Genomic DNA, 12,246 nt, shown 5'->3' with positions numbered 1-12,246 from the left:
AATATTTCACAATTTTACCACCCAAATAAACTGATCAGTGAAAATTGGAGGAACACTGATTTCACTGGTTGCTAGGCAGATAGACCAAGAGATCCGAGCCTACATTCAACACTTGCTCTTTGTCTTTTAAAAAGCATTTAGACAGTTACATGGCAAGATAGGTATAGATGGATATGGGCCTATCGCGGACAATTGGGACTACCTTAATAGTTAAAAACTGGGCAGCATAGACAAGTTGGGCCGAAGGGCCTGTTTCCATGCTGTAAACCTCTGACTGTGCTGTTTTAGCACATTTGATTTTATGCTGCCAATATAGACGGTAAGATTGCTGCTTGTTTTCTCTCAATGGCAGTGTGGGGCCATCACAGATGATGAGATGGTGGCAATCCCTGACCCGTCTGAGGAACTGCCCCCGGAGGAGGTTCAGCCCCTCAATGGATTTGATGGGAGTTCTTCGCGGATCTGCCACAGGCATGAGAGGGCAGTGCCTATCCAGAAAATCATAGAAATGTTAGATCTCCGAGAGGAAGGTAAGTGGCAGCGCCAACTCTCCCGAGTTGGATGTGTCTCTCAAAAAATTATTCAATAGTTTTATATTTAATAGAGAAAATGAAAGAGCTAGATTTTGCACTGGTGTTCCCACGAGTGAATGGATCGAGAATGGGAAGCCACTGATTTAAATTCATTGACAAAAGAAACAAAAAGCAAAATGTGAGAAGACTTTTCCACACAGCGAATGGTTAAGGTCTGGAATGCACTGCTTGAGAATGTGGTTCATCAAAGCATTCAAAGGGGGGCTGTTGAACTATTATTGAAAAAGAATAATGTGCTGGACTAGAAGGAGAATGGTACAAGTGAATTGCTCATTCAGAGAGCCGGTGCAGACATGATAGAATCCTACAGTGTAGAAGGAGACCATTCAGCCCATTGAGTGCACCGACCACAATCCCACTCAGGCCCTATCCCCATAACCCCATGCATTTACCCTACCCAGTCCCCCTGACACTAAGGGGCAATTTAGCATGGCCAATCCACCTAACGTGCACATCTTTGGACTGTGGGAGGAAACCGGAGCACCCAGAGGAAACCCACGCAGATACAGGGAGAATGTGCAAACTCCACACAGTCACCCAAGGCCGGAATTGAACCTGGGTTTCTGGCGCTATGAGGCAGCAGTGCTAACCAATGTACCGCTGTCCTGAGTAAGCACGGGCTGAATGGCCTCCTACATTGTAATAGTCTATGATTCTGAGATTCTTTGCGTTGCCTACATTCCTGAAGTGACAAAGTTACATAGAAACATAGAAATTAGGAGTATGGAAAATAGGCCCATCAAGTCTGCTCTGGCATTCAACATGATCATGGCTGATTCTCTATCTCAATGCCTTATCCCAGCACTCTCCCCAGACGCCTTTAGAATCTAGAAATCTATCTTCCTTTTCCTTAAATATATTCAGTGATTTGGCCTCGGCAGCTTTCTGTGATAGAGAATTCCACAGGTTCACCACCCTCTGAGTGAAGAAATTTCTCCTGATCTCAGTCCTAAATGGCCAACCCAGTATCCTGAGACTGAGAGTCCCTTGTTCTAGATCCCCCCTAGCCAGAGGAATCCACAATCCTGCATCCAGTCTGTCCAGCCCTGTTAGAAATGTATGTGTTTCAATTAGATCCCCTCTCATTCTTCTGAATTCCAGTGAGAGCAGGCCCAGCCAATCCAACCTCTCCTCATACGACAATCCTGCCATTCCAGGAATCAGTCTGATGAACCTTCATTGCACTCCCTCTATGGCAAGTTTATTTCTGAGGTATGGAGACCAAAACTGCACGTAATACTCCAGGTGTGGTCTCACCAAGACTCTATACAGCTGCAGTAAGCTATCCTTGCTCCAATACTCAAGTCCTCTTGCAATGAATACCATTTGCCTTCCTAACTGCTTAGTGCACCTGCATGCTTACTTTGTGACTGGTGCACTAGGACACTGTGGTCCTTTTGTATGTCAACAATTCCCAATCTACCACCTTGTAAATAATACTCTGCCATTCTGTTTCCTCTTCCAAGGTGGATACTTCACATTTATCCACATTATACTGCATCTGCCATGTTTTTGCCCACTCAACCTTGTCTAAATCACCTTGAAGCATCTTAACATCCTCCTCACCACTCTCATTCCCACAAAGTTTCATGTCACCAGCAAACTTGGAAATATTACTTTTGATTCCCTCATCCAAATCATTGATATATATTGTGAAGAGCTGGGGCCCAAGCACTGATCCCTGCGAGACCCCACTAGTCACTGCCTGCCACTTTGGAAAAAGACCCAATGATTCATACTCTGTTTCCAGCCTGCTAACCAATTCTCAATCCATTGCCAGTTATTCCCAGTCAAGAGGAGTTACAAGAGGAAAATGGTGTTTATGGGATGTTGGTTGTCTTCTGCTGATTCTAACAAGTTGTTGACTCCTGCGGCCTTCTGTTGAACTTTAGGAATTGAAACTCTGTTGTGTTATCTGGAGCTGCACCCTCAGCACTGGGTGGAATTGATGCACCCAACCTTCTCAACCTGCCATCTCCAGTGTTACAGCGGACCCATGCAACTAAGAACCATAGCGAGAAGGTAAATGTGTTCCTGCTGTAGTGGGATGAAAATTATTGGAGGCAATGACCTCTGCGGTGTAAACCCGACCAGAAAGACTCCCATTGAGACTTAAGTGGTGTCCCTTGAAAAAGGAAGAAGTGGGACTATGGGCGGATTCACTGTCCTCCTCGTGGCAGGAGGCAGTGCACTGTTGGCTGTAAGGCCCTGCCACTGACTGCACCCCACGCTGCCGGGAAACCTGCGGTGGGGATGCACTGTCATCGGGAATGGAAGATCCCCCTGGGGTGAACAGCTGGAAAGTTCCAGCCTATGTCCCAATTAAAAGCAAGTTATGACACAAAACACACAATCCTGGAGCATTTCAACATTGAGAAGTCATTGTGTCAGGTGTGGTGAGCATGGCGGGTTACAATTGGATTTGTATAAACGCGACCTCCGTGCCATGTAAGGGTTGGAGAATGTTACTTGGAGCAATTACTGATACAGAATAGGATAGAGCAAGATGTCATTGATCAGGTTTTACTGTGCTCTAGTTCATGTCATAACCAAATGGTATTCTCATATCAAAACTTCGCTAATTCAACAATCATTTTTTTTGTGTTTTTTGAGTGTAGGAAATCTTCCCAACACTTACATTACTGGCTTCTGTTTCCTCGCTGCATCTGATCCTTTGTGGCCTCTTGCTGCTTCTCCCTGTCCCCTTAGCTAGCACTTCACCCAAAGAGTGAATTCTGTGCCATTCTCAGACTCTTTCTTTCTTTGAAGCTGGAGGAACTATTTTTCCGATAATGGGCAACAACTTTCCATGGTCTCCACTCCAAGAAAGTTAGTTGAGAAAGCCCACCAACGCCTCTACTTTCTCAGAAGACTAAGGAAATTTGGCATGTCAGCTACGACTCTCCAACTTTTACAGATGCACCATAGAAAGCATTCTTTCTGGTTGTATTGCAACTTGGTATGGCTCCTGCTCTGCCCAAGACCGCAGGGAACTACAAAAGGTCGTGAATGTAGCCCAATCCATCACGCAAACCAACCTCCCATCCATTGACTCTGTCTACACTTCCCGCTGCCTTGGCAAAGCAGCCAGCATTATTAAGGACCCCACATATTCCGGACATTCTCTCTTCCACCTTCTTCCTTCGGGAAAAAGTCTGAGGTCACATACCAACTGACTCAAGAACAGCTTCTCCCCTGCTGCTGTCAAGACTTTTGAATGGACTTACCTGGCATTAAGTTAATCTTCCTCTACATCCTAACTATGACTGTAACACTACATTCTGCACTCTCTCCTTTCCTTCTCCATGAACGGTATGCTTTGTCTGTCGAACACGCAAGAAACAATACTTTTCAGTATGTTAATACATGTGACAATAAATCAAATCAAAGCTGTAACTCTGATTCCTGACCATCTGCAACTGGTGACATTGGACACACCACCCTCCCCCCCCCCCCCCCTCCCCGCCACAATGTCAAGCCACAGAGTTGGAGAGTTGGGGTTGTTTAAGTACAGTAGGTTGGTTTGGTGAACTCTGCCTGCAGCTTCCTCATCTTCCATGAGGAAACCCTGGGGGACCGGAATGTCTTCCTGGGGGATCTGGTGACTGATTACAAGTTCAAGGGAAAATTTGCAAACAGTTTCATCCCAAAGACAAAAGATAGTCAAAATCTGGTAATCCGTCTCCTAGGAATCGATTCCCGCTCGCTAAGGCATTCGGGACCAGCTTTTGGAAGGCACAGCTTCTGTTGGTTGTAACAAGGATTCTCAAGGTAGCCCTGATACATCTTGCATAGAGAAAGGAACAGCAGATGGAAGTTTCATTTACCCTCTGTTTACGCCAGCTGTCATTTGATTTATTATTGTCACATGTATTAGCAGACAGTGAAAGGTATTGTTTATTGCGCGCTATACAGGCAAAGCATACCGTTCATGGAGAAGGAAAGGAGAGAGTGCAGAATGTAGTGTTACAGTCATAGCTAAGGTGTAGAGAGTAAAAGATAGAATTAGAGGGTATGCTGGGCACTGCTCACAAGAAGCTCCGGCGCCATCTTGAATGGTCCTAGTCCAGGTCCCACTCCAAATTCCTCCACTTGCCCCACTCACCTGCCCTTTCACTCCCCAGCAATTTCATCAAGTAACTCTTATTTATCCAGTTAATTGGCATGTTGAAACTCTGAAATCCAGGAGGCCAGAGGTGTTTAATCTCCACCTTTGCTTTGTTTGAAGGTGCCCTCCTGTGGCTGTGGCCCTTGCCAAAGAGCGCCTGTGTGGTGTGAATCACACCCATTCCAGTTCAGTAGAGTTCGATGTGGTGGAATTGGCAGATTCAATGGGATGGGAGCTGCTTCCGGTCAGACGAGAACTGCGGCAACTACAGTGGATAACATCTCATTCCGAGCAAGGTAAGTGTCAAGGGAAAGGGAGTTTGGGTCAGGTGAGAATTGAGGGTAATCCTGATATTTCTATCCTCTATTTCTTGTATTCAGAGTAAAAAATATCTGCTCAAATTCTCCACACCAACTTTTATTCTGAATTAGTCATTCGTCCCTACACAGCACTTCTGTCTGTTTTCCCTCCTTTGACAATGTTTTCCATCAACTCCATTGAGTGCTTTACCATGGAAACTGTGGTAGTATTATAATCACGATGTGTACTCTGCAATTACAGAATTTCCCCACAACAATCACTCTACTATTCACAGGGCCTCCCCATACGGCCCGGTCCCCGCTCCTTGCCCCCGGCCCTGGCTCGGCAGCTCCATTTTTCATTGAGTCATTGAAGTATTTTCTTCTGCATCACCGTGTGCTCGTTGTTTTGGGCTGTCCCTTATCGACTAGCTGTCAGGAAGCCATTCCTATCCCGGTGTTCGAGCAGATACAACCAGCTGGCTTGAGCAGCACAACCTTCCAGCATTTCATGAAATGTACTCTTGGATATTTTACAGATTTGCATAGAAACATAGAAGATAGGAGCAGGAGGAGGCCATTCGGCCCTTTGAGCCTGCTCCGCCATTCATCACGATCATGGCTGATCATCCAACTCAATAGCCTAATCCTGCTTTCTCCCCATAACCTTTGATCCCATTCGCCCCAAGTGCTATATCCAGCCGCCTCTTGAATACATTCAATGTTTTGGCATCAGCTACTTCCTGTGGTAATGAATTCCACAGGCTCACCACTCTTCAGGTGAAGGAATGTCTTCTCATCTCCGTCCTAAATGGTCTACACCAAATTTGGGGTATAGCACTTTGTCAATGCTTCAGCACAGTAGCTGCTGCTTGTGCTGCTACTGTGGAGAGGAACAGTGGGCGGCACAGTGGTGAGCACTGCTGCCTCACAGCGCCAGGGACCCAGGTTCGATTCCCAGCTTGGGTCACTGTCTGTGCCGAGTCTGCACGTTCTCCCCGTGTCTGCGTGGGTTTCCTCCGAGTGCTCCTGTTTACTCCCAGTCTGAAAGACGTGCTGGTTAGGTGCATTGGTGGTCCTAAATTCTTCCTCCGTGTACCCGAACAGGCACCGGAGTGTGGTGGCATGGGGATTTTCACAGTAAGTAACTTCATTGCAGTGTTAATGTAAGCCTTACTTGTGACACTAATAAATAAACTTAAACTTAGTTAATGTTTCAACTCGTGGGCCTTTCACTATAGTTGTTGCCCTCCGTTGTCTAAAGCTCATTGTGTCAGGAGCTTGCTCAGTCAGCTTGGATTTCTGGTTGTATTCACTCAGCTTTCTTGTGTTTTCGCTCTTTCTGTAATGCGGTAGGACTTCAAGGCACAGGGAAAAGTGGAGTGCTCGTGGAGTTCAGTGACCTGTCCTTCCACTTCCGATCCTATGGAGACCTCGACCATGAGGAACTGGATGCAGTCTGTAAGTTCCTGCACCAGCGAGTACAGACCCTGGAGAAGACTGCACTGCATCGCCTCAGAGCTTGCTTCAAGTCATTTCACAGGTGGGCATCGTCTGTCCAGAAAAAAACAGGTTTTGGTCGTCAAGGAGATGAGTGTGATTAAGGCACAGGAGGAGGCTAATCGGCCCATTGAATCTGTGCCTGCAATTCAATCTGTCCCATTTCTCCTGCTCTATTGCAAGTTTAGTTCCTTCAATTTCCTTTTAAAATTACTCAACATCTCTGCTTCCATCGTTACCTTGGCAGTGTGATCCAGGTCACCACCTTAAAGAAAATTTGTCCTCCTATTCACCCCCTCCACCTCTTTCCCAAATCTCAAGTCCACGTCCCTTAGTCCTTGAATGATCAGCTAATGGGAACAGCATTTCTATGTGCACCTTATCTGAACCTGTCATAATCTCATTGTCAAATCTCACCTCAATCTCCTTTGTTCTGGAACAACCTTTGTAGCTTGTAGCTGAAACCCTGGAACCATTCTGGTGAATCTGCTTTGCACCCTGTCGAGGACCCTCGCATCCTTCCTAAAGTGATAATTGTCACCGTGAGGTAGTTTGAGGTCGTCAAATAAATTGGTTTTATTCTAATGATATGGCTAGTGACATGTGCTAAATACAGTCATTAAGCAAGTGGCCGGCAATGTGTACTGAAGGTGAAAACAAACCGAGATCCATTATCCTAAAGTAAATAGTTAACCTGGCTCCTCACCAGCTGTGATGTGGAGATGCTGGCGTTGGACTGGGGTAAACACAGTAAGAAGTTTAACAACACCAGGTTAAAGTCCAACAGGTTTATTTGGTAGCAAAAGCCACACAAGCTTTCGGAGCTCCAAGCCCCTTCTTCAGGTGAGTCACCAGCTCCTCACCAGCTGACATAGAATTATAGAATCCCTGCAGTGCAGAAGTAGGCCAAGCGGCCCATCAAACCTGCACCGACAATAATCCCACCAGGCCCTATCCCCAAACCTCTCATATTTACCCTGCTTGTCCCCCTGACATTAAGGGGCAATTTAGCATGGCTAATCAACCTAACATGCACATCTTTGGACTGTGGGAGGAAACCGGAGCACCCGGAGGAAACCCACGCAGACACGGGGAGAACGTGCAGACTCTGCACAGACAATGACCCGAGGGTGGAATTGAACTCGGGTCCCTGGCGCTGTGAGGCAGCAGTGCTAACCACCTTGCTACCATGCCACCATTACATACAAATAACTCTTAAAGTTGGAGTGGGTACTCTGTTAAAGTTAAATGTATGACATTCTTTCAACTGATGCAAATAAAGAGATTGTATCTCTCACTCTCTCTTCCAGTGTGGCTTTTAAAAACTGCAGCATGTGTGCAGATGCTGTTTCCGTGGAGAAGAGCTCGTGCTTAAAACAGTTGCTGAAGGACTATTTTGACCAAAAGAACGACCAGAGTCAAAGCACAAATTGCCAAGAACAAGAGGAGGATGAGCTGAACAGAGTGAAGGTTTGGCCAGGCTTGTGGCCTTTGTTTACCCAGCTCCTTTTTATACATCGAGCAGCACCTACAATGCATCTCTGACTGTGTTAGGAGCTGGCTCTCGGTCTCCAACTAAAATGAGTTAGGGTTAAGAACCTTGTGATGAAGATATTGGCATAAGCAGCATTTCAAATCGCAGCGAATGTTCTGACAGCTAACTGGTAGGCGATGGGCTTGAGATTTACAGTGGGAGTTTCAGCAAAGGCTGTTTAAATGGGTCCCTACGGATTACAGCAAACTGACCTCATGATCAGAGTTAGTCGTGTCCTGATAAAAGCAGGGAATTATACTCAGTGGAGGATAGCCACATAACACAGTGTGCATAACATCAACCCCAGCCACTTCTGTGATGTGATTCCCCAGGTGTGACTGACGGGAGTTGCCCAATCATCTCCACTGTGACCAAGACTTTTTATTTTAAAGTTTATTTATTAGTGTCACAAGCAGGCTTACATTAACACTGCAGTGAAGTTACTGTGAAAATCCCCGAGTCGCCACACTCCAGCGCCTGTTCGGGTACACTGAGGGAGAATTTAGCATGGCCAATGCGCCTAACCAGCACGTCTTTCGGACTGTGGGAGGAAACCGGAGCACCCGGAGGAAACCCACGCAGACACGGGGAGAACGTGCAAACTCCACACAGACAGTGACCCAAGCTGGGAACCGAACCCGAGTTCCTAGCGCTGAGGCAGCAGTGCTAACCACTGTGCCACCATGTCACCCGAGTACTAGTACTGTCACTGTGTGTGGTGTGCCCCTTTTTATAAAAAAAATAAAACATCTCGAGAGGAAGGGAAGGTATTTGTACAACGTCACCCAATGATGCCTCTCTGTTTCAGATGAAGGACTGGGAGAGTGCGGTCCGAGCTGACATCTGTCAGTTCTTATGTATTCGCCATGATGAAAAATTCTCAGGCAGAGCCATCGCAAGAATATTTCATGGTATCGGTAAGACGCTGGAATTAATCTTTTGTATATTAAAACTTTTATTTCCATCGTTTCAATTCTCAGTCCCAGTGAAATTTGTACTGCCACTTATACCGAATGTGTCTGAAAAAGTAAAGGGAAGGGAGAGGAAATTGGCTAGAAAGAATAAGTTGTGATTAAATAAGATGAGTCCTCGGCCCAACCATTTTCAGCTGCTCATCAATGACCTTCCCTCCTTCGTAAGGTCAGAAATGGGGATGTGTACAGCAATGTTCCGCTCCATTCACAATTTCTCGGATGCTGAAGCAGTCCATGTCCAAAAGCAGCAGGTTTTATATCCAGGTTTGGGCTGATAAGTGACGAGTAATATTCAGGCCACACAAATGCCAGGCAAAGAGCATCTCAGGCAAGAGAGAATCTCGCCTTATTCCCTTGACATTCAATGGCGTTGCCATTGCTGAATCCCCCCCACTGTCAACTTCTTAAGGGTTACCATTAACCAGAAACTGAAATGGACTAGCCACATAAATACCGTGGCTACAGGAGCAGGTCAGATGCTGAGAATTCTGTGCTGAGTAACTCACCCACTGACTCCCCAAAGCCTGTCCATCATCTACACGGAAAAACTCAAGTATGATTGAATGCTCCACTTGCTAAGGTGAATGAAGGCCCAACAACACTCCAGCTCAGCACCATCCAGAACAAAGCATCCCACTTGAATGGCAAACCTGTGACCTCCACCATAGAGGGGGATGGGAAGTTGGGCGTGATGGAAGAGTGGACTGGGGTGTCACGGAGGGAGCAGTCCCTGCAGAGTACTGACAGGGACCGGGGGGGGGTGGAGTAATGGGGCTTGAGGGGAAGATGTGTTTCGTGGTAGCATCGTGCTGCAGTTGGCGGAAGATGTTCCTATGAATGTGGAGGGTGGTGGGGTGAAAAGTGAGGAGAAGGGAGATCCTATCATGGCTCTAGGAGGGAGGGGAATGGGTGAGGGCAAAGGTGCGGGAAATAGGTCGAACCTGGTTGAGTGCCCTGTCAACCAGAGCGGGGGAAACCTTGGTTAAGTATAAAAGCAAACATGTCAGAACTGCCACTTTCAAAGGTGACATTCTCGGGACAGATGGAGATGGAGGAACTGGAGAAAGAGATGGGAGTTCTTACAGGGAGCGGTGTGTGAGGAGCTGTAGACGAGCTAACTGTGGGTTAGTAATGAATATTGGTGGTCAGTCTATCACAGGAAATGGAGACAGAGAGGTCAAGGAAGGGAAGTGCCGGAGATGGACCAGGGGAAGGTGATAGAGGGATGGAATCATAGAAATCCTACATTACAGAAAGGCCATTCGGCCCATCGAGTCTGCACCGACCACAATCCCACCCATGCCCTACCCCCATATCCCTACATATTTATCCACTAATCCCTCTAACCTATGCATCTCAGGACACTAAGGGGCAATTTTAGCATGGCCAATCAACCTAACCTGCACATCTTTGGACTGTGGGAGGAAACTCACGCAGACATGAGGAGAATGTGCAAACTCCACACAGACAGTGACCCCAAGCTAGGAATCGAACCCAGGTCCCTGGAGCTGTGAAGCAGCAGTGCTAACCACTGTGCAACCGTGCCGCCCACTGGAAAACTGGAAGCAAAATTGATAAATCTTTCCAGGTCCTGATGAAAACGTGAGGCGGCAACGATATAGTCATCGATGTACTTAGAAACATAGAAAAACTACAGCACAATACAGGCCCTTCAACCCACAAAGTTGTGCCGAACATGTCCCTACCTTAGCGATTACTAGGCTTACCGATAACCCTCTATCTTACTAAGTTCCATGTATTTATTTAAAAAGTCTCTTAAAAGACCCTATCGAATCCGCCTCCACCACCACTACCGGCAGCCCATTCCATGCACCCACCACCCTCTGAGTGAAAAACTTACCCCTGACATCTTCTCTGTACCTACTCCCCAGCACCTTAAACCTGTGTCCTCTTGTGGCAACCATTTCAGCCCTAGGAAACAGCCTCTGACTGTCCACTCGATCAATACCTCTCAACATCTTATACACCTCTATCAGGCCACCCCTCATCCTTCGTCTCTCCAAGGAGAAAAGGCCGAGCTCACTCAACCTATCCTCATAAGGCATGCCCCCCAACCCAGGCAACATCCTTGTAAATCTCCTCTGCACCCTTTCTATGGCTTCCACATCCTTCCTGTAATGAGGCGACCAGAAGAGTTAGGGGAGGTAGCCGGAGTAGGACTGGATCAACGAATGTTCCACATACTCCATAAAGAGACGAGCATAACTAGGACCCACATGGGTAACTATAGCCACACCTTTTATTTGGCGAAAGTGAGATAAGTTAAAGGAGAAATTGTTGAGTGAGAACAAGTTCAGTGAGAGAGGGGAGTGATTTGATTTGATTTATTATTGTCACATGTATTCGTATACAATGAAAAGTATTGTTTCTTGTGTGCTATACAGACAAAGCATACTGTTCATAGAGAAGGAAACAAGAGAGTGCAGAATGTAGTGTTACAGTCATAGCTAGGGTGTAGGGAAAGATCAACTTAGTGAAAGGTAGGTCCATTCAAAAGTCTGACAGCAGCAGGGAAGAAGCTGTCCTTTAGTCGATTGTTACGTGTCCTCAGACTTTTGTATCTTTTTCCTGACGGAAGAAGGTGGAAGAAAGTATGTCCGGGCTGCGTGCGGTCCTTAATTATGCACGCTGCTTTGCCGAGGCAGTGGGAAGTGTAGACAGAGTCAATGGATGGGAGGCTGGTTTGCGTGATGGACTGGGCTACATTCACGACCTTTTGTAGTTCCTTGCAGTCTTGGGCAGAGCAGGAGCCATACCAAGCTGTGATACAACCAGGAAGAATGCTTTCTATGGTGCATCTGTAAAAGCTGATGAGTGTCGTAGCTGACATGCCAAATTTCCTTAGCCTTCTGAGAAAGTAGAGGCGTTGGTGGGCTTTCTTAACTATAGTGTCGGCATGGGGGGACCAGGACAGGTTGTTGGTGATCTGGACACTTAAAAAGTTGAGTGGTGGCGGATGAAGATTGTTCGGGTCTTGAACAGAAACGGAGAGCATTCAGACCGTCCTGGTGGAGAATGGAGCTGTACAGGAATTGGAGATCCATATTGAAGAGGAGACCGTTGGGGCCAGGGAACTGGAAACTTGTTGATATGACGTCGGGCATCAGAGGCATTACGGATGTAGGTGGGAAGAGATAGAGGATGGAGTCAAGATAGAAACCCATGAGTTCAGTGGGGCAGGAACAGGCTGACACAATGGGCCTACCAGGACAGTCCT

General features: G+C 46.7%; 1 protein-coding gene across 1 annotated transcript in view; it reads left to right on the top strand.

Moving 5' to 3' along the window:
• The window catches only part of recql4 (RecQ helicase-like 4), a 67,974-nt gene that overhangs the window by 51,587 nt on the left and 4,141 nt on the right, over positions 1 to 12,246 (top strand). The window contains exons 19-24 of the mRNA XM_078230626.1: positions 353 to 530; positions 2,486 to 2,615; positions 4,822 to 4,997; positions 6,357 to 6,543; positions 7,811 to 7,970; positions 8,843 to 8,951. Coding sequence (XP_078086752.1) covers positions 353 to 530; positions 2,486 to 2,615; positions 4,822 to 4,997; positions 6,357 to 6,543; positions 7,811 to 7,970; positions 8,843 to 8,951 — 940 coding nt within the window. The remainder of the gene's footprint in view (positions 1 to 352; positions 531 to 2,485; positions 2,616 to 4,821; positions 4,998 to 6,356; positions 6,544 to 7,810; positions 7,971 to 8,842; positions 8,952 to 12,246) is intronic.

The sequence above is a fragment of the Mustelus asterias genome, chromosome 2 (genome assembly GCF_964213995.1).
Source record: "Mustelus asterias chromosome 2, sMusAst1.hap1.1, whole genome shotgun sequence".
In the NCBI taxonomy this organism is placed as follows: Eukaryota; Metazoa; Chordata; class Chondrichthyes; order Carcharhiniformes; family Triakidae; genus Mustelus; species Mustelus asterias.
This window is presented reverse-complemented; position numbering and strand designations above follow the sequence as displayed.